Genomic DNA, 23,401 nt, shown 5'->3' on the forward strand with positions numbered 1-23,401 from the left:
AGCAAAATTAAGAACTTCTATTTTTGAAAGACAGTGTTAAGAGAATAAAAAGAAAAGCCACCAACTGAGAAAAATTATTTGCAAATCACACTTCTGATAAAGGACTTTTATCCAGAATATATAAAGAAATCTCAAAACTTAAAAATAAGGAAACTAATAACCCAATATAAGGAAACTAATAACCCAATTTTTAAAATGGTGTTATAATTTGAATAGACACGTCAACAAAGAAGATACACAGATTTCACACATATCATTAGTCTTCCGGGAAATGAAAATTGGTACCGCTGTGAGCTGTGGTGTAGGTCGCAGACGCAGCTCAGATCCCGCATTGCTGTGGCTGTGGTGTAGGCCGGCAGCTACAGCTCCAATTCTATCCCTAGCCTGGGAACCTCCATATGCCATGGGTACGGTCCTAAAAAGACAAAAAAAAAAAAGGAAGGAAGGAAGGAAGGAAGGAAGGAAGAAAAAGAAAAGAAAGACAGACAGACAGAATTGAAACCACAAGGACATATCAGTACTGACTTAATACAATGGCTAAACTGAAAATAATCTGACAATACTAAGTGCTAATGACGATGTGAGGCAACTTGGCATTTTCTTCTAAATTAAACATACACTTACTGTATCACCCAGCAATACCACAGGTAGGTATTTTTCCAGCTAAAGTAAAATGTGTATTCAAACAAAATCTCTACATAAATGTTTAAAATGTCTTTATTCATCATCTGTAAAACCTGGAAACAATCTAAACGTCCTCCCACTGATGAATTTTAAAACATCCAAACAATGGAATATTAGCAATAAAAAGAAATGAAAGTCAGACCCCAAAATGGATGAATCTCAAAGGCATTATGCTAAATAGAAAAAGCCAAAGTCCACATACTGTATGATTATGATTAATTATTTTCATTCTGGAAAAGGTAAAACTATAAAGAAAACAGATCGGTAGTTGCCAAGGACTAGGGGAGGGGGAGGGTTTTTACTACAAAGGGGTACAGAGTAAATTCAGGGGGTGATGGAGATATTTTATATCTTGATTATGGTGGTGCCATTTGTCAAAACTGACAAAACCATACTCTAAAAAGGGTGAATTTAAAAAAAAATTTAACGTTTATTTATTTATTTATTGCTTTTTAGGGCCACACTCGTGCATATAGAAGTTCCCAGGCTAAGGGTCAAATAGGAGCTGCAGCTGCCGGCCTACACCACAGCTCACAGCAATGCTGGATCTTTAACCTACTGAGCGAGGCCAGGGATCAAACCCACATCCTCATAGATACTAGTGGGGCTTGTGATCTGCTGAGCCACAACAGGAAATCCAAACTTTTTTTTAACTTTTAAAATTGAGATATAATTGACATATAACATTGCATTAGTTTTGGGTATACTAAAAAGGGTGAATTTTGCTGCATGTTAATATACTTTAATAAGACAATAAAAAAAGAAATAGAGGAAAGAAAAATCACACATGATTCAGCCACCAGAAGACAACTACTTTTAACATTCTGAGAATACTCTTCTAATCTATATTTTCCTTTTTTAAATTAATAGACTTTGCTTCCTAGAGCAGGTTTAGGTTTACCAAGAAACTGAGCAGAAAGTAAACAAAGTTCCCATATATCCCCTCTTCACATCACCCCTACTTTTTCCTGGCACTAACATCTTGCATTAGTGTGGTACATTTGTTACAGCTAATGAACTGATACTGATATATTATTATTAACTAGAGTACATAGTTTACATGAGAGCTCACTCTTTGTGTAGCTCCACGCATTATGACAAATGCAGAATGACATATATCCACCATTATAGTATCATACAGAATAGTTTCACTGCCCTAAATACCCCATGTACTCTGCCTATTCATCTTTTCCCCCTTCCACTCCCACAACTCCTGAAAACCATGACCTTTTACTGTCTCTATAGTTTTGTCTTTTCCAAGATGACATCTAGTTGGAATGATAGGGTATGCAGTCTTTATAGACTGGCTTCTTTCACTTAGCAATATGCATTAAAGATTCCTCTAAGTCCTTTCATGGATTGACAGCTCATTTATCATTGAATAGTATTTTCATCGTACGGGTGTACCCCTTGCTTATCAACTCACCTTTTGAAGGATATCTTGGTTGCCTCCAATTTTTAGAAATTGCGAATAAAGCTGCTAAAAAACTTGTGTGCAGGTCTTTGTGTGGCATATGTTTTCACCTCATTTGCAAAATACCTGGGAGTATGGTTGCTGTATTTTACAGTAAAGCTATGTTTAGCTTTTTAAGAAAGTGCCCAAGTGTCTTCCAAAGTGACTGTAGGAGTTCCCGTCGTGGCGCAGTGGTTAACGAATTCGACTGGGAACCATGAGGTTGCGGGTTCGATCCCTGCCCTTGCTCAGTGGGTTAAGGATCCGGCGTTGCCATGAGCTGTGGTGTAGGTTGCAGACGCAGCTCTGACCCTGTGTTGCTGTGGCTCTGGCCTAGGCCAGTGGCTACAGCTCCGATTCAACCCCTAGCCTGGGAACCTCCATATGCCGCAGGAGCAGCCCAAGAAATAGCAAAAAGACAAAAAAAAAAAAATTCAAAATGACTGTAACATTTTGCATTCCCACTAGCAATGAAGGAGAGTTCTTGTTGCTCCACATCGTTATTAGTATTTTGGTGTTGTCTTTATTTGGGGTATTAGCCATGCTAATAGATGTGTAGTGGTATCTAATTTGTTTTAATTTGCAATTCCCTAATGACATGATATTGAGCATATTTTCATATACCTATTTACCATCTATATACTTTCTTTGGTGAGGTATCTGTTTGGCTCTTTTGCCCATTTATTGAGTTGTTTATCTTCTTGTTGAGTTTTAAAAGTTATTTGTGTATTTTCAATATGAGTCTTCTATTAGATATGCATTTCCCAAGTATTTTCCCTCAGTCTGTGGCTTGTCTTTTCACACTCTGTTAACAGTCAATCCCTGGTCTAGGAACTGAGATCCCACATCAAGCCGCTGCAAGCTGCAGCAATAAATAAATAAATAAATAACTTTTAAAAATTAAGAAGTTAAAAAAAAACAATGTCTTTTGAATAGCAGAATTTTTTACTTTTAATCAAGTCCAACTTATCAATTTTTGCTTTCATGGAGCATACTTCTGGTGCATCTGAAAACTCATTACCAAACCCAAGGTCGTCTAGATTTTGTCCTATGTTATTTTCTAGAAGTTTTACAGTTTTGCACTTTACGTTTAGGTCTCTGATCCATTTTGTGAGTTATTTTTGTTTATGGTCAGGTCTTCATTTATTTTTTGCATGCAGATGTCTAGTTGTTCCAGCACCATTTGTTGAAAAAAAAAAGTATCTGTTTTCCAATGAATTTTCCTTGCTCCTATTGTCAAAGACCAGTTGACTACATTTCTGGGCTCTCTATTATGTTCCACTGATCCATCTGTCTATTCTTTCAACAACATCACATTGTTTTAATTACTATAGCTTTATAGCAAGTCTTGAAGCTGGGTAGAGTCAGTTCTCTAACTTTGTTGTTGTTCTTCAACATTGTGTTGGAAAATATTGTAACTGGGTCTTTTAGACCCAAAATTAAGGTTCCACATAAACCTTAGAGTAATCTTGTTGATTTCCACACAGTAAATTTCTGGGATTCTTATTGGCACTGCATTGAATCTATAAATTAAGTAGTGAAGTTCTGCTATCTCAAAAATATTGAGTCTTTCTATCCATGAACATGGAATCTTTTTCCAGTTATTTGATTTCTTTCCTGAGAGTTTTGTAGTTTTCTTCATATAGATCTTTTACACATTTTGCTAAATTATACCTAAGTATTTCATTTTTTGGTGCTAATATAAAGGCATTGTGTTTTCAATTACAAATCCCAACTGTTTATTGATGGTATATAGGAAAGCAATTGATTTCCATATATTTAACTTCATATCCTTCACCCTTTCTATAGCCACTTACTAATTTTAGGAAGGTTTTTTGGTTGATTCTTTGGGATTTTAAAAATAATCATGCCATCTGCTAGCAAAGACAGTTTTATTTCTTCTTTCAAAATATGTATACACTTTGTTTCCACTTCTCATCTTAATACATTAGTTAGGATTTCCAGTACAACACTGAAACAGGAGTGGTGAGAAAGTACATCATTTCCTTGCTCCTGACCTTAGGGGGGAAATAACTAGTCTCTCTCCATTAAGTATGGTATCAGCTGCAGATTTTGTGTAGATGTTCCTTATAAAATTGAACAAGTCCCCCTCTGTTTCTCATTTGCTGGATAGTGTTGGATTTTGTCAAATGGTTTTTCTATGTCTATTGATATCATCATATAGTTTTTCTTTTTCAGCCTATAGATGTGATTTTTGAATGATGAAACAGCTTTGCATACCTGGAATAAATCCCATCTGACTGTGGATTTTTCCTACATTGTTGGATTCAAAATATTGAATTCAAAATATTGCTAATATTTTGTTGAGGATTTTTGAATAAGAGATAGTAATCTGTAGTTCTCATTTCTTGTAATGTCTTTGTGTGGTTTTGGTATTAGGGTAATATTGGTCTCAGAGAATGAGTGGGGGAGTGTTCTCTCTGCTTCTACCTTCCAAAACATACTGGAGAGCAATGGAATTATTTCTTCCTTAAATGCCTGGTGGAATTCACCAGTTCATCAGCTGGGCCTGGTGCTTTCTGCTATAGAAGATTATTAATCTCTTTAATAGATATAAGCCTATTGAGATGGTCTATTCCTTCTTGTGTTAAGTTTTGATTGGTTGTATCTTCCCAGATATTGGTCAGTTTTTTCTTAAGTTATCAAATTTGTGGGCATATGTTCATAATATTTTTATTATGCATTGGTAGTAGCGATGGTCTTTCTTTCATTTCTGATATTAGTAATTTGTGTCTTCTTTTTTTTTTTCCTAGTTAACCCGGCTAGAGGTTTATCTATTCTACTGATCTTTTGCTCTTCTTTTTCTAGTTTCCTAAGGTAGAAGCTGAAACTACTGACATTAGGTCTTTTTTTTTTTTATAATAAATTAGTTCTATGTTATTAATCCCCCCCAAGCACCGTTTTCACTATATCCCATAATTTTTATAAACGGTATTTTTATTTTCATATAACTCAAAATATTTTAAAATTTCTCTTGAGATTTATCTGGCTTATGTCCTATTTGGAAGCACATCGTTTAATCTTTAAATATTTTGAGATTTTACAGGTATCTTTCTGTTCTTGATTTCTGGTTTAATTCCAGTGTGTTCTAAGAGCATACTTTGCATAGTTTCTATTCTTAAATATTTGTTAAAGTGTGTTTTAGTACCCATGAATGTGAGCTTTCTTGGTGAACGAGTTGTGTGTGCTTGAGAAAAATGTGTATTCTATTGTTCTTGGATGAAATACTCTGTAGATGACAATTAAATCCAGTTGATTGATGGTGCTGTTCAGTTTAATTACACCATTACTGATTTTCTGCCTGCTGCATCTGTTAATTACTAATAGAGGGGTGTAAAAGTCTCTAATTATAATGGGGGATTTGTCTGTAACTTCTTTCAGGTCTATCAGTTTTTGTCTCATATATTTTGATGCTCTGTTATGTATTTACATAATTTTCCTTGCTCTGAAGTCTGCTTTGTCTGAAATTAATATAGTTACTCCCACTTACTTTTTATTAGTATTTATCAGCATGCTATATTTTTCTCCATACCTCTACTATTTTTTTGACTTTTTAGAGCTGAACCTGCAGCATATGGAGGTTCCCAGGCCAGGGGTCCAATCAAAGCTGTAGCCGCCAGCCTACACCACAGCCACAGCAACATCGGGTCCAAGCCACATCTGAGACCTACACCATAGGTCACACAACGCTGGATCCTTAACCCTCTGAGAAAGGCCAGGGATCAAACTCACATCCTCATGGATGCTAGTCTGGTTCATTAACCGCTGAGCCATGACAGGAACTCCCAAACCTCTACTTTTAATCCATATGTATCTTTACATTTAAAGTATGTTTCTTATAGACACCATGTGGTTAGGTCTTGTATTTTTTAATCCACTTTGATAGTTTCTGTCTTTTAAGGTATACATAGACCATTAACATTTAAAGTGTTTACTGATACAGTTGGATTAATATTGACCATATTTGTAATTATTCCCTATTCCTTGCCCTTGATTGTTTTTCTTTAGTGTGTCTGTGTTCCACTCTTTTTCTGCCTTCTCTAGCTTTAGTTGAGCATTTTCCATTATTCTATTTTCATTCTTCTCTTAGTATATCATTTATACTTTTTTTAATTTAATAGTAGTCTTAGAATTTGCAATACACATTTACACTAATCTGAGTCTCCTTTCAAATAGCACTATACTGCTTCACAGGTACTGCAGGTACTTTATAGCAGAGTAGCCCCAACTCCTCTCTCCCATCCTTTATAAAATTGTTGTCATTCATTTCACTTTCGTATAGTCATTCAATATTGCTATTATTATTCTGTTGCTATTAAACTTTTTCTGTTAGGTCAATTAAGAATAAGAAAAATGAAATATTTTATTTTACCTTCGTTTATTCCTTCTCTACTGCTCTTCCCTTATTTATATAGATCTGAATTTCTGACCTATATCACTTTCCTTTTTCCTGAAGAACTTATTTTAACATTTCTTGCAAGGCAGGTTGATTGCTGAAAAATTCCTTCAATTTCTGTTTGTCTGAGAAAAATCTTTATTTCCACTCACTTCTGAGGAATAATTTTACTGGATATAGAATTCTAGGTTGGTGAGTTTTTCCTTTCAACAATATAAATATTTCACTCCACTCTCTTCCTGCTTGCATGGTTTCTGAAGAGAAATTGAATGCAATTCTTATCCTTATTCCTCTATAAGTAATATGTTTTTTCTCTGGCATCTTTCAATATATTCTCTTTGTGCATTTGGAGTGAATAAGCAATAAGAACCTACTGTATAGCACAGGGAACTCTATCGAGTCACTTGTGATGGAACATGATGGAGGATAGTGTGATAAAAAGAATGTGTGTATGTGTGTGTGTGTGTGTATAATTGGGTTACTTTACTGTAAGCAGAAATTGACAGAACATTGTAAATCAACTATAATTTTAAAAAGAAAAGAAAAAAAGATATTCTCTTTGTCTTTGTAGTTTAAATATGATATGTATGTTTTCTCATATTTATCCTGTTTTGTGCCTCTGAGCTTCCTAGCTCTGTGCTTTGGTGTTTGTCATGGGTTTTGGAAAATTCTCAGCCATTTATTACTTCAAATATTTATTTTGTTCCTTCCTCTCTTCTCCTTATGGCGTTCCTGTTATATATATATATATGCTACAACTTCTGTAATTTTCCACAGTTCTTGGATATTCTGTTGAATTTTTTCAGTTTTTTTTTTTCTTTGTTTCAGTTTGGGAAGTTTCTCTTGGCATATCTTTAGCTCACTGATTCTTTCTTCAATCATATCCAGTGCACTGATGAGGCATTCTTCTTTTCTATTACAGTGTTTTTGATTTCTCACATTTCCTTTTGAATCTTAAGAATTTTCATCTTTTTCTTTACATTGCACATATAGTCTTACAAATTGCCTACTTTTTCCATCAGAATTCTTAGCACGATAACATATTTATTTTAAATTCCAAATCTGATTTCAAAATATCTGCCACATCTGAGCCTGGTTCTTATGCTTGATTTGTCTCTTCAGATTGTGTTTTTTGCCTTTTAGCATGCCTTGTGATTTTTTGCTGTTGTTGTTGAAAAGTTGGACATGAAGTACTGGGTAAAAGTAACTGAGGTAAACAGAGCAGTAGTGTGAGATTTTATGTTAATCTAGCTAGGAATTAAGCTATTTTTACCCAGGGTTTTTTGTAGCTAGGGTGTCAGAGGCTAAAATCTGCCTAGTGCCTTTGTATATCTTCTCCCATTGTTTTTGAATTTCCCTAGATTCTCCTTCTTAAATAGTGTCTAAGGCTTGCAGTTCTTTCAATCTCCTGCTACTAAACATGCGCCCTATTGATGTGGTAGTAAATGGTGGGGGAAGGAGAAGTGTTCTATAATCGTTTAATTAGCTCTCAGTCCTTTAATGACCCATATCCCTGATATGTGACCTTCAAAAGTGCTAATTAACTTTGCGCTTTCCCACTGGTGTAGGTGAGGCAGGAAAGCTAGTGGAGTTGGGTACATATTCCTTCTTCCAGGTTGGTTAGGCTCTGATAAAACCCAAATCAATTAGGCTCTGCTAAAATCATTTCCCTTGAGGCCAGGCCTTAGCTAAGGAAAACAAAGAGCTCTGGGCTTATTTCAGAATGGTCACCTTTTCCATTCTCTGCCTGAAGCAGTTAGGAATTTTTCACTAAACCTGAAAACCTGAGGAATTTTTCACCAAAACTGAGAACCTGATGGGGATCCTGGAGGTAAAACTCACTAAAGAAAAGAATTTTTCTCTTTCTAGCCAGAGCATGCTCCTTCTCCAATAATTAGTCAATTATCCTTTTAGTGCTCCTACCAGGGTCAGTAGTGGTCATTGTATTCCTCTGTCTTTCCAGTTTTCAGAGTGAAAAATACAAGGCAGTTTGCCCTGTGACCTCGATTTTCTGACTGATTTAAGAGGAGTTATTGATTTTCATTTCCTTCAGCTTTTTTCTTATAACAATGGAAGTGACAACTTCTGAGCTCTTTACATGTCAGCCCAGAAACTGAAAGCTCTTTCCAATCTCTTTTCTATACATAAAAGTATACAAAGTTTTTTCATTATAAAATTAACAGCATATATAGTACACATTTTGTAAACTACATTCTAAAATTAACACATTGTGGACATTTTTGTGCCATTAAATATTTCCCCCATACCACATGCCTAATGACATGATTCTACACTAACACAGTTGAGCCATAATTTCTCAACCAATCCCCTATTTGGGGGTATTAAATTGTTTTCTTTTCTTTCTTAAGAAAATTCCATGATAAGCACCCTTGTAATAAACCTCTGTATGCAACTCTGGTTATTTTCTTAATCTAAATTCTTAGAGATAGATTTATTGGGTCAAAGGTTTTGAATGCTTTTAAATTCTTGATCTATATTGTCAAATTGCCTTCCAGAGAAGTTACACTAATTTGCTTTCTAATTGCTATGTATGAAAAAGTCCAACACTGGTTATTTTATTTTATTTGGCTACTTTAATTACTTAAAACTTTGCCAATTTGATGACGGAAAATAGAAGAAAATTTTTTCTTTATCAGAAAGGTTAAATATATATTAATTTTAGTAACTATTTTTATTTCCCATTATGATATTATTATTAGTATTGTTATATTAAGCTCTATTCTTGGACTAAGTATAAATGTTCAAAGCCATTTATTAATTAAAAGAATGCAGAAAATGAAAATTACTTTGTGGAATGAACTTGTAAATCTTTCAGCCAAGTCTTAGGAATACAGTTTTCTTGGTATAAACACAAATTAGACTTCTTCTCCATGATGTTCTAGAATGGAGTAGGAAATATTTTAACAATCCCTGCATCTTTAACTGAGGAGAGATAATCATGAATTTCCCAAAACAAATATCTAAATGAGGTACCGTTTGCAAACTTCCATATGTTGGTGAGAGGACAGTGATTGTTTCTCTACAATAAATTTATAATCTCAATGACAAACACCTAAGTTATTTGTATTTCATATATACAACTTCCCTAGTCATTTCAGAAGGAATCTGAGTATGTGCTTAGGAGTCTAGCATCAACTATTCTACTTGTATGGCTCTGCAGCCATTGATACTTAAATGCAGGTAAGCTAGAAATTACTTTGTTGATTTAAATCCACATTGCAAAGTAAGATGGAACACTGTGGGAGTTGTCACCACAGCACTTTGGGTTAAGAATCTGACTGCAGCAGCTCAGATTGCTGCAAAGGTGCAGGTTTGATCCCTGGACTGGAGCACTGGATTAAAGGATCTGACATTGCCATAGCTATGGTGTAGGTCGCAGCTCTGGCTCGGATTCAATCCCTGGCCTGGGAACTTCCATATACTGCAGGTGCAGCCATTAAAAAAAAAAAAATGGAACCTTGTGTATTATGTATTTGGTTTGAATTATATTGCCAGAAATAATTAGCTCACTCAGAGGTTGACAGGAGATCTACCTACTTAAAATATGAAATTGGGTGAGCTTTCACTATCAGCTATGTGATTGCATGGTTAGGTGACTTATTCTTTTCTTGCTGAAAATGAAATGGCATAATAAAAGACAAAGGCCTCTGAAAGAGGCCTTTTAAGCAAGCACTAAAATAAGACAAGCTATCAACATGTGGACTTCAAGTGCATTTACATATTTTTAAAACACATCCAAATTGTTAAAGGTTCTAACTTGTAGGAAAGCCTATTTCCAAAGGAACAGTATATACTGATGCCACAAGGAGGGTATTCTTTACATACAGCTTTTAAGCAAGTTGCTGTCACTTCTCTAAAATATCTTTAAGACAGGTTATTTCATGGACACTATTAAATGGATCCTTCCAATACATCTGAGCTCACCATTATTTATCAAAACCACAGATGATACAAATGACTTGTTTCATCCAATAGATTATGTTTCCCCCAAATTCAGCCTCTAAAGAGTATTGCCAGACAATGTGTGAAAATTGAGTGATCTGAATTTTCCTGCTCCAAATTTGGCTCAAAGGCTGAAGAGGTGGATGATAAGTGTAAAAAGAAGCCAAGGAACCACATGCTGAAAAACATAGAGCCAAATGAGAACGATGACAATAGTAATAACAAAAACAACAAAATGTGTTGAACACTTCCTATGAGCTGGGCTCTATTCTAACGGTTTTACATCTATGAACTCACGAAATTCTTCCAACAACCCTACAAGATAAATTCCATTATTAGCCCCATTTTATATTTGAGGAATCTGAGACACAGTGAGGTTTGGTAACTTGCCCAAGTTTACATGGCTAGTCAAGGCATGGTGGTGGGATTCAAACCTAAGCAGCCTGGCCTCAGAACCAAGGACTGGAACCACAACAGAATTTTGCCTGTCCTGCTATAAGATGCATGCCACCCACTTATAGAACTTGGAAGATAAAGGGCTTCCAAACATTCTTGCCTAACTTTCTCCCAAAATACCCTTCCACCTCTGAAACACAGCTTTGCTCACCTTTTAAAGAATCAGGTGTTGTCTGTAGTGAAGTCAAGTCAGCCTCAAATAGACTATGTGAAAGGACACAGCTGGCAGACTTCAATTTGCGTTTTTTAGTATCTATCACAGGGATAAATCAAAGTATGAAATAGTGCCCATGCTCTCAAGGACTATGAAATCTAGCTGGGAAATCACAAGTAACCCAACCACAAGTTCTTCATTTTTTTTATACCTAACAACACTTTCTTCATAATACTCACATGCCATTTATCTGATATTATGGTACCAAGGTCTTAAAAACTATGCATCTAGAGGATGAAAATATCTTACCTAAACACTAACTTCCAATATATATCTGACCATAAGTCCAAACACAATGGTCTTTCATCAAGTACATTGGTCCTATTACCTCAGCAATATGGGATTTGGCTAACAATGCCCCAGACAGAAATTTACACATTTCTGGAAGAAGCAAATTCAGGAATCAAATGCAGGGATAAGAAGCTAAACATTAATGCCACTGGTGCTATTAAACAATGCTTCTGCAATTACTGACACTGATTTTTTTCCATTACATAACAAAAGTAAACACTATAATCTAAGATATGTTTTCCCATGGTTGTCCAAGATTGAGTGGTTAGCACAATTACAGCTGATTTCTCCATGAATACACTGAACAATTATCACTTTTCAGAAACAACAATACAGTCCATTTCAGCACATGCTTATGAGTCTGAACTTTTAAACATCACCCAGGAGTGAGTTTCATTGAGTTACACAGCATCACTGACCACACCTAAAGTTCCAGTATATTGTCTTGGACAAGAAGCACAAATGAGACGATTTTAATGAAACAATGATGCCTCACCAACTTCAAGCAGATACAGGCAACAAAAACAGGCTTATTACTTGCCAGGATCTGAGAGATACCAGCTGGAGAATTCCTGACGTACCACTAACTAATGGTATCTGCCGAGATGAACGTGGTCCCAAGGGAATTTCAACTAACATTTGAGATGGACCTTCAACCTGCATCATCATAGCTATTTTTCAATTGGTTCCGCTGGTCCTAAAAGCCCTAGAATTAAAAGTGGAAATCCCTGCTACTTTAGGGGCCCCTGTTAACAGAAACAATGACGACAAAAAGTAAGCAACAGAGATGTGCCACTGTGCCATCAATGCTTTGCCCAACCATTACTGTCCAGCACCCAGGGATAGGTCAAAAAGTCAGTAACTTTATCACCAGTCTAAAGGCATGAAAACATTCCCATGAACTCTTTTTGAGAAGAGCTATTACGGCAGAGACATCATCATGTAAGTACTACAATAATATTTATTTTATTATAACACATTCGGTGAGTAGAAAAGGAGAGATGAATTTTTGCTGTTCGTTATATGAATGGACAAATCAAGCAAAAAAATTCCTTTTTAAGTATTTATTTTTTTAAAGGGCTACTATAATAGTGAAGACAAATGAAAAGCAAAAGTACTTCTCTTCTGGAGTTCCCATTGTGGAGCAGCAGAAACAAATTTGACTAGGAACCATGAGGTTGCAGGTTTGATCCCCGGCCTCACTCAGTGGGTTAAGCATCCAGCATTGCCGTGAGCTGGAGTGTAGGTCACAGATGCAGCTCGGATCTGGCATTGCTGTGGCTGTGGCATAGACCGGCAGCTACAGCTCCAATTTGACCCCTAGCCTGGGAACCTCCATATGCTGTGGGTGAGGCCCTAAAAAGAAAAAAAAAAAGTACTTCTCTTTTGTCATTTATCAAACTTGAAGCAGACAGAGGAAAGGTAAGATGAAGTAGTCACTACAGGGGGAAAAAAGTGCCCTATTTCTCTGGAAATTGGGTTTCTAGAATTGATGTCTCAGTCAGATTCCCTTGGGGCTTTAAGACTTCATTTCCAGGCTGTGGAAGTCAGTGAAAAAGGAAAGCCAGGAAAAAGCAAGTTTTCCACTTTGGGTATACAGCTTATTCCTCTTTATCTAAGACTTAATTATCTTATTCCTACTTGTTGGATCATTTTCCAAGATTAATTCAACTTATACACTGAGTGGCCAACGCACAACATGGCCCTCCCACTACCTGCCTTGTGTGTGTGTGTGTGTGTCTTTTCTAGGGCTGCACCCGTGGCATATGGAGGTTCCCAGGCTAGGGGTCTAATCGGAGCTATAGCTGCCGGCCTACACCACAGCCACAGCAAAACAGGATCCCAGCCGTGTCTGCGACCTACACCACACACAGCTCACGGTACCGCCAGATCCTTAACCCACTGAGTGAGGCCAGGGATCCAACCCAAAACCTCATGGTTCCTAGTCAGATTCGTTTCCATTCCACCAAGACGGGAACTCCAACTACCTGCCTTTTCTACTAGCTTTTCTACTAGCAAGTAGGCAAATTCAATGAGAAGAAAAGGGTCCATATTTCAAAAAGTTTTGACAGTTGAGCAAGGCGACCTCATTGGCTAAGATGAGAAATGGAGATTTTTCCATGAAATTTCAATTCATTGTGCCCTTCAATCTGCCATTAGCATGGGTAACTGGGACTTGATGGTATTCTCATTAGTCTTTACTATGAGGCCATGGGAGATCCTTTTACAGAAAGGCTGCTCAGCTGGTGAAACCTGATCTGAATATTTTTCTGGCTAAAATAATCTCTTACTTGTCATCTGGCATAGGACTTTGGGCAAAAATCAAAGTGCTTGTTTGAAAAAACAAATTGTTCTTTCTCTCAGCACCTCAGCCGCACAAGTCTCTGCTAAAAGAGGTTGACTTTCCATGTGGTCAAGAATTCAAATTGTGCTCTTGAACTTTTCACAGCAGAATCAACTTTGCATGCCCTGCAACTGGTCTCTAAAATGTCCCGCTTTCACTTCAGACAACATGGGCTATATCTCCACCACTGGTGCATTTTAGAGAATCAGTTGCAATTGACATAATAAGCCAAATGGGTTACAAGACAGTGCTTCTTCTTTTTTGGGGGAGGCCACACCTGCAGCATATGGAGGTTCCCAGGCTGGGGGTTGAATCAGAGCTGTAGCTTCCAGCCTACGCCACGGCCATAGGAACACAGGATTCGAGCCGTGTCTGCGACCTCCACCACAGCTCATGACAACGCCAGATCCTTAACCCACTGAGCAAGGCCAGGGATTGAACCTGCGTCCTTGTGAATGCTAGTCAGATTCGTTAACCACTGAGCCATGACGGGAACTCCAACAGTGCTTCATTTTTATAAAATAACATGTATGTATAGCTGAGATGGAAAAAAAAAAAGACTAGGAACTCCTGTTGTGGTACAGCAGAAACAAATCCAACTAGTATCCATGAGGATTCAGGTTCAATCCCTGGCCTCACTCAGTGGGATAGGTTGCAGATGCGGCTCGGATCTGGCATGGCTGTGGCTATGGTGTAGGCTGGCAGCTGTAGCTCCAATTCAATCCCTGGCCTGGGAACTCCCATATGCTACAGGGACAGCCCTAAAAAGCCAAAAAAAAAAAAAAAAACCCAAAGACTAGAAGTCTATATGCCTCCTTACACAAATGTTGAGATTACCAATGACTTATGTTTTCCTAATATGTTTATGTCCCTTCTGAATGTTTAAAAATGAGCATCTGGAGTTCCCATTATGGCTCATTGGAAACGAATCTGACTAGCATCCATGAGGACACAGGTTCGAGCCCTGGCCTTGCTCAGTGGGTTAAGGATCTGGCGTTATCATGAGCTGTGGTGTAGGTCACAGACGCAGCTCGGATCCTGCGCTCCTGTGGCTGTGGTGTAGGCCAGCAGCTACAGCTCCGACTGGACCCCTAGCCCGGGAACCTCCACATGCCTCAGGTGCGGCCCTAAAAAGACAAAAGGACGAAATAAATAAATATAAAAAAATTTTTTAAATGAGCATCCGTTTTTAAATTTTAAAAAATCACGTTAATATAAAGTTTGCTTAGGGCATCTGACAAATGACTGTCAAGTCTACTAGTCATTTGTATAACATGTCCATGTTCTAGCCTTCAATGAACTTACATCATCCAGAGGTAAACTATCTGGACCACATTTCCTTAGCACTTGTAGAAAGACTTTTATCGAGTTTTAATACTTGCCCTCTTCCTTTACAGAGGGTCAATAAAGAAATGCTGAGGTAGGAAATAAATCTCTGTAGATGACACTCATTTTCTCTTGCCAACAAATGCAAAGTCTCTCTCTCTCTCTCTTTTTTCTTTTTAGGGCCACACCCATGGCACATGGAGGTTCCCAGGCTAGAGGTCAAATCAGAGCTGCAACTGCCAGCCTACACCACAGCCACAGCCACAGGGGTTCGGAGCCACATCTGCGACCTACACCACAGCTCATGGGAACATCGGATCCCTAACCCACAGAGCGAGGTCAAGGATCGAACTGACATCCTCATGGATACTAGTTGGGTTTGTTACCGATGAGCCACAAGGGGAAGTCCCAAAGTTTCTCGTTTTATCTTTTCAGGAAACATAAGCCAGTTTGGACTGTGAATACTCTAATGCACTAACCAAGTGTTTAAAAACATCCACGCTTTCTACTTTTGTCAGATGGCCTCTATTTTTTGTTTCTTCTTTGAAAAAGTTATCTTGCAACTGTCCTTTCATATATAACCTGAATCTGATCTTTTTAGAAGCAGGCAGGTTATAAACCTTAAATGAATAAAAATACCCTTAGCAATAATCTTGTGACAATGATAAATGTCCAGTTGTACTCCAAATATCTAAAGCCAGAGCCTTGATTTCCCTTGTCCCATCTCCCTAGCCCCTATTCTGGCACCCTTATTTTGCTGTCCAGAAAGCAGGAATTCCTCTCCGTTCATAAGCAGAGAAACTTGAGTTCAGAGAGAGCATGAATGACTCAACCAATACCACACAGCGAATAACAGTACTGACCAGAAACCAAGTCTCCTGACTTAAAGCACAGTCCTCTTTCCATTAGACTATGAGGACATTCCAATCCTACTGAGATGTCAAGAGAAATCTAAGAAGCATGGACATAGAGGCACATATTTTAAACCTTCCTCACAGATTCCCTTTGGCTTAGCTTATTTAGGTTCCTGAACAACTTTGGTCCTAGTCTCTGCCTCTGGAGTCCCAAATAGCCTTCTGCCTCTCTTAGGAATTCCAGTGCCCAAGTTCTTTACTCATTCACCCGCCTTATCTATTCTGCGTTAAGTGGCTGCCATGTGCAATGGACTGGGCTTCTGTTCAAGAGAATGCACAGGCTTCCTCAGAGAACTGCTAGAGCAAACCGGTGTAATGAATAGAACAATGAACTTGGAGACCTGGGTTTTAGTTCTGACCCTGGCTTGGACTTGCTGTCGGTCCTTGTACAAAGTCACTTGGCCTCACTGGGTGTCAAGTTTCTCATCTGAAAACAAAGGGGATAATATCGCTTGGCTTGCAAGACTGTTACTCTAGTGACTACCACTTATTAAAAACTGTGTGCCAGGGACTGTAGCAAAGCCCTAAGTGTGCACAATCTCATTATTCTTCAAATGACCATGCTGACATTGAATACGCCATTATTCCCCCAACTGTACTGATAAGAGCACTGAAGCTGGAGAGGTTAAGCAACAATCCCAAGGTAAATAAGAAAGACGTAGTGCTGGGGTTTGGATCTATGTGGACTCCAGGGCTTCTACACCCAAACTCACTGGCCCCCCAACATAAAAATCATTAAGAATATACCTTGAAAAGCATTAAGCTATCTCATTTTAAGGTATTCTTCATTTATCCTACTTCCACCTATTTAAACTTCTAAGACGTGAATAGGTCTAACTTTTGCTCATTTCCTTTTGTTGTCAAATAGTCACCTTGAATGCGAGAATCTGGAGGTAGAAAACCCAAGGCTTTCTGGTTGGCTTTCACAATGAAGAGGCTCTGGGTGGCTCCCTTAAGGCTATGCTTCCCATGTCTCCAATTTTCTAGATGGTTTCTTCCTTTCCTTCAAACTTTTAGGGACTCACCCTTCCCAGGAAGTTCAGAGGCCCATTTTCAGCCAAATACAAACGTTGGAAGCTTTTCTCCTAAGGAGAAAAGTGAGTGAGAATCGAGTTCCTTGGAAGATCCTGCTAACTCACCTTATAAAGCAGGAATGGATGCCATGAAATACACTTTCTCTCCCCAGGATGTCTGCCAGCCTTGGCATAGGCTGGCCCATTTGAGATACATAATTGAACATCCTTAACGACTCAATTCTTCCACCTCACTTTGATTAACAGCTCATTACCTAAGTCAGATCTGCCAAAAGAGGCAAACTCTGCAGCCTGTTTGTCCTATATTTGTACGAATATCATGCACTGAATGTTACGCTCCTTTGAACTTCAAAAGAGCTTCCTGGCCTCTTTTGACTACAACTTTAACACCAGAGCATAATGGAGTTACAGAAAGACCTTTTCCCGGGTAAGACCTCAAACCTTGCTGCTTCTGGACAGTAACAAACTTTTATATAAGCCATAAATGGCCCATTCATCCACTGCAATGCACCAGCAGTATTTCCTGGGTTCCTAAGCCTGTTTTCCCTCCTGTGAGAGGCAAGGTCACTCCAGCTAGTCAACAACTGAGCCAGTGGCAGCACCCACTCCTAACTTTTCTTGTGAAAACAGCTTTCTGCAATTAAAGCGTCTTCTCCAGACCTCCTCAGACGTGACACCAATCGAGTGAGCATCTTTGCCCATAGCAGCATCCCCCACTCATTCCACCCTGATGCCTAAAATAGGAGAGGAAACAGGCTACAGAGCAACTGCTTTGACCTAGAAGCTTCTATTCGAACCAGCTTGTGAAAGATCAAAAACCTTGGCTTCCTTGAGTAAAATGGTATCAGGCAGCAAGGAAAACACAAAGGTTTTTTTTTTTTTAATTAGAGTAGAGTTGATTTGAGTGTTATGCCAATTTCTGCTGTACAGCATGGTGACCCTTACACTTACCCATTTTCTGAAGTTTCTCTTTCTCCTTTTTCCACTCGCATACCCCTCTTCTCTAGAACTCTACAGCAGAAATATGGTAAACATGATGTTCTTTTACTTTAAGGGACTTTTCCCTGTTGTAAAAGTAACACTTGCCAATGATGAAAACTTTGGAATAAATAGAAGTTTAAAAAATGAACAAAAATAACAGTCATGAACCTACCATCGAAAGATAAAAAAATTAGTTTCCTATTGCACACCACACGTGAATATAAATTTAACATGGAAACGAGAACTATCGGTAAAACCCCAAAGTATGGAAGCCATAGAAGAAAAAAGTAAGAATACAGAGTGGAGGGAGTTCCCTCGTGGCTCAGCAAGTTAAGAACCTGACATAGTGTCCATGAGGATGTGGGTTCCATCCCTGGCCTCACTCAGTGGGTTAAGGATCCAGCGTTGCTGCAGGCTGCGGTGTAAGTCACAGATGCTGCTCAGATCTGGCATTGCTGTGGCTGTGGCAGAGGTCTCAGCTGCAGCTCCAACTCAATCCCTAGACTGGAAACTTCCATATGCTACTGGTGCAGCCATAAAAAAGGGAAAAAGAAAGAAAAGAAAAAAGAATGTGGAGTGGGAAAGACTCTCCTAAGAAGAAGAAATCAACCAGCCATAAAGGACATGAATGACAGGTCTGACCACACAAAATTTAAAACTTCTGTATGGGAAAATACAACTTATACAAAGTTTAAATTGAATGGCAGTCTGGGAAAACAATGTAAGAAATGCAAAGGGTTAGGAGCTCCCAATGTGGTGCAATGGGATCAGCAGCATCTTGGGAGCACTGGGACGCAGGTTTGATCCCCAGCCTGGCACAGTGGGTTAGGGATCCGCCATTGCCACAGTGGTGGTTTAGTTCGCAGGTTCGGCTCAGATCTGATCCCTGGCCTGGGAGTTCCATGTGCTGAAGGGTGGCCAAAACCAAAACAAAACAAAAGGTTAACAACAACATTCGAAATAACAAAATGATAATAAATAAGCTTTTGCAAATCAATAAGATAAGCACCCAACTGAAAAATAGCCAATTCAGAGAAGAAATATAATTGAATTAAAAATAATTGAAAAGACACTCCCAGAGTTCCCACTGTGGCTCAGTGGTAACGAACCTGAGTAGTATCCATGAGGATGCCGGTGCGGGTTCCATCCCTGGCCTTGCTCAGTGGGTTAACAATCCAGCGTTGCTGTGAGCTGTGGTGTGGGTTGCAGACATTGCTCAGATCTGGCGTTGCTGTGACTGTGGCAGGGGCCAGCAGCTGCAGCTTCAGCTCCAATTCGACCTCTGGCCTAGGAACTTCCATATGCCGCACGTGCAGCCCTGAAAAGCAAAGAAAGAAAGAAGAAGGAAGGAAGAAGAAAAGACACTCCAGCATTAGGAAAATATTACAGCAAAACCGAAATATAATTTCTCTTATTAAACTGTCCCTAAAATACAAAGATTAATAATATGTTTAGCGAAGGAATGAGGAATGGACACATGTAAAAAGATGGTGGAAATATAAACTAATAAAACTTTTTTTAAAGGACCATTTGACAGTTCTGACATAATTAAAACTGAACATACATTCTTACTAACAATTACAAAAACTTGCCTAAGTGCCATAAGGTGTTCATGAATGCCTTCCTTATCGTAATGGCAAAAACTGGAAATAAATATCTACAAATAGGGACTGGTTAAACAAACCATGGGCAAACGCACATAATTGGAAACTATGTAGGCATTAGAGAGAATATGGTACTGTTACACTGCCATGAATAAAAGCAAGTTTCAGGGAGAAAAAAAAAGGTAATATCTCATTTTTGTAAAAGAAAAAGATCCTATAGCCTTGTATGTATGTTTTTATAACACACAGAGGAAAGAGTTTGGAAGAACACATAACAAACTACTACGCATGATCATCACTGCAGAGTGGGATGAGAGTTGAGGGTTACACATACTCTCTGAAGCTCAGATATTTTCATATCACTTTGTTCAACAAGTATTGTTAATTTTACAATTTAAGAAACTTTAAAAATAAGTCAATATAAGCATTTTCTAGGGCTCTCCAATTTTCAGGAAGCAGTGTCTGAATGGCAGCATGAGAGTACATTACACGGATCATTTATGTAACCATTCCGTACTGCTTCCAACTTCTCTTAGAGCTGTAATATCAATCTCTGCATGTGGTGTGTGTGGTGTGTGTGGTGTGTGTGTGTGTGTGTGTGTGTGTGTGTGTGTGTGTGTGTGTGTGTGTGTGTGTGTGTGAAGGTAACATACACAGGGCATATTCTTTGAGAGTTTCCTTTTAGTGGAGATAATTTTGTAAATGTCTTTGTGACAGTTCACTTGGTTGTGGCCACACAGAATGATCCTGAACAGCTCATTCAGGGAATGACCATGACCTTAGCCTCATTATCTGACTATAAGCCTGAAAGACTAGACCAGAACCAGTCCCCTAGGCCATCTGTTACATAATCATTTTGACACCAACTGAATATCAAAAGAGCTTGGGACAAACTCATAGGCAGCAGGAAATGTTAGAGAGTAATAGTTTGAGGTCTGTCAATCGTTTTTCGATCGTATTTTTCCTTGGTTTGTCAATTAAGCGCTAAGTTGCTTGGACAATATTCCTTAGTTCTCCATGAATATGGAAGGCTTCCCAGAAGAGATAGTCGTCTAAGAGTTACAAGCTTCCCTGTGATGCCATAAGGCCATAAGGCAAGTTTCTCCCTGAGAGGGTGGATTTTTTTTCTTTTTTGTCTTTTTAGGGCCGCACCCGCAACATATGGAAGTTTCCAGGCTAGGGGTTGACGCAGAGCGGCAGCCGAGGGCCTACACCAAAGCAACGCGGGATTCAAGCCTCGTCTTTGACCTACACTACAGCTCACGGCAACGCCAGATCCTTAACCCACTGAGCAAGGTCAGGAATGGAACACGCATCCTCATGGATACTAGTCAGGTTCTTAAACTACTGAGCCACAGTGAGAACTCTCGACGGTGGTTTTTAAGTCCAGCTGCTTGTGAGCTGAGCTAAGAATGGACAACTTTGCTATCACATCCACTTAAATCAAGGAGGACTTCCGGAAAAGGAGGGTTCCGGGGTGGACAATACATTCAAGCAGAAGGAGAAGGAGGTGGGTTGAGGACTACGAGAGGTGAGGCTGAACCGAGCTTCCTTGCTGATGCGGGGTCCTGCTAAACTTCCCTTTGTGTCTCCATCATCCTAACTATGACCACAAATCACTCCTGTTTAAGAGCCTAATCAAAAGCCCTATTCAGGAAGGCGACTCCCTCTACTATGAAAATCACAGTGGGACGGAAACCCATGTAACAATGGGATAGGTTTGGCACTGTTCTCCCTGTCAGCAAGCCACATGCCTGATATATTCAACTTATGCTGACCAAGGAGATAAATGTTTAAGTGATGGACTTCAGAGGCTGTGTCAGCTCCTACCAAGCATATTTTCACAGTTCCTTCTCATGAATAAGTGCAGTGGAGCAGAGAATGCCCCTCTTGGACCAGTTCCACTTGGTGCTTCTTTTCATGCAGCCCCAAAAGGGGGAACTAGAGCTGTGGCTTTTCCTTCAAATGTAGAGCAAAGGTCCACCTCCGAGGTGGCTGCAAGTGGCCCAAAATAGGTGAGGCTCGCACTGTGTAAAGGGCAGCAGAAAGCACATAACAGGAGCAGAGATGTCAAGGCTTAGTCATAAAGCTCCCGAATGGGGCCACAAGGAGGGTTAATTACCCCCCTCTCCTGCCACTCTGCTCTCCTCCAATGTCTTAGCCCATCACATGGATCGCTGACTTTCTAGAAATATTCCCTGGCTTTGCGGGGACGTTCCTTTCAATAAATGGCATCCAATTTGCTCACGGTCCCTGGAATCTCAATTTCCTCAAAGGATTTTTCATCTGAATCCAGTTCATGGGAAGGTTTTTTTTCCTTCTTCGTTTTTCGGCAGAAGGGACTAGGCAGAGCCTGCTTGATTTTTGCCCCCCCCCTTTTTTTTCTTTTCTGTGTTATTCTTTTTCATAAACTGAAAACCTTTGCTGAAGAGTCTGAAATTTGGGAAAAAATCCAGCTCATCTGTCAGATATTTCTAGAATTACGTAAAATGGAATGAGATTTGTACAGTTTAGAACAGGAAAAGGAAAATAGGCTAATGTGTCATGTGTTCTACGAGATGAAAACTATATGATAATCAGAAAAACAGCCGCAAATTTAGTTGGCCCCATTCAAAGCTTTTATTCCTTTATCAACTCACTCATAAACCAGTAACATTCACTTTCTTCTCTTAGAATAATGGCATGGCCACATTTGGGCTAAATCACAATTCCTACAGATTATAACCACATTTTCAGAGAAATTAGAAGAAAATATCTTGTTTTTTAAACTCAAGACACTTACGTTTAACTTGCTCTGTCTTGCTTCCTTCTAGGAAAAGAAATAACAGCAACAAGGAAAAAATATAGCTCGTGCCTCCCATTTTCCACTTTTTTCTCATTCTGGCCACTGCAAAAGGCAACTTGGAACTTTTAGGACCTGGTATATTCAAGCTGCTGGGAAGAAAGCAGAAAAAAAAAAAAAGACTTAAAAACAGATCCTCTGGAACTTGCAGTGGGGGGGGGGATGCTGGAGAATTTACATAAGTGTAAGCATTGTTTTCCTGCTAAGAAAGAGAACTTGCCTCTCCTGTCCTGCAAAGATTGTGGGGGGAAATTCAAGCACATGAACATACATTCCTATCCAATACTAAGGGTAAAATCCTTACAGACAAGTCCTAGGAAAATAAAAATAAATTTTGAAATCCTCGTTTCAAAGGGAATTAAAGTTGATTTCTCAAGAGATTTTCTTTGGGAGAAAAGGGAAACTGGGGTTTGCAAAACGGCTACTTTGGCAAACACGATAAAAATAATAGGCAGTGACCCAAACAATTTCTGAAATGAAAGTTAACTGATCTTAGCTTCGAGACTACCGTTATTTGCATGCTTCAGGGATGAGGCACAAGCTGATCGATGTTTCTCCTGGGTCTCCTATGAAATCCATAAGGATCTTCAGTTTGGCTACTTAATGTTGGAAAAGATAGATGTAATTAGCAAATACATGCAATTTAAACACCTGAATGGTTCAGACATGTTCCTCTCACATGAAGCGCCTAAGGAAATGGAAATTGAAAATGGGCCCATTTTTTTTTTTTTTGTCTTTTGTCTTTTTAGGGCTGTACTCACGGCATATGGAGGTTCCCAGGCTAGGGGTCGAATCAGAGCCGTAGCCATTGGCCTATGCCAGATCCAAGCCGGGTCTGAGATCTACACCACAGCTCACAGTGACACCAGATCCTTAAC

General features: G+C 38.9%; 1 protein-coding gene across 15 annotated transcripts in view; it reads right to left on the reverse strand.

The window, feature by feature from the left end:
- CHRDL1 (chordin like 1) overlaps nt 1-23,401 on the reverse strand; it is a 124,441-nt gene that overhangs the window by 97,408 nt on the left and 3,632 nt on the right. For 8 of the 15 annotated variants that reach the window (XM_085006803.1, XM_005673817.4, XM_005673818.4 and 5 more), the window contains exon 2: nt 22,464-22,612. In XM_085006803.1, the coding sequence (XP_084862929.1) occupies nt 22,464-22,560 (97 nt within the window). In that variant the 5' untranslated portion in view covers nt 22,561-22,612. Of the gene's footprint in view, nt 1-22,463; nt 22,616-23,401 lie in introns of all 15 variants that reach the window. The other 7 variants (XM_085006802.1, XM_085006799.1, XM_013986327.3 and 4 more) reach the window with 1 other exon arrangement.

Source organism: Sus scrofa, chromosome X (assembly GCF_054392235.1).
Source record: "Sus scrofa isolate SSC_HxYL_T2T_F1_AM1 chromosome X, Sscrofa_HxYL_maternal_Yorkshire_Landrace_v2.0, whole genome shotgun sequence".
Lineage (NCBI taxonomy): Eukaryota > Metazoa > Chordata > Mammalia > Artiodactyla > Suidae > Sus > Sus scrofa.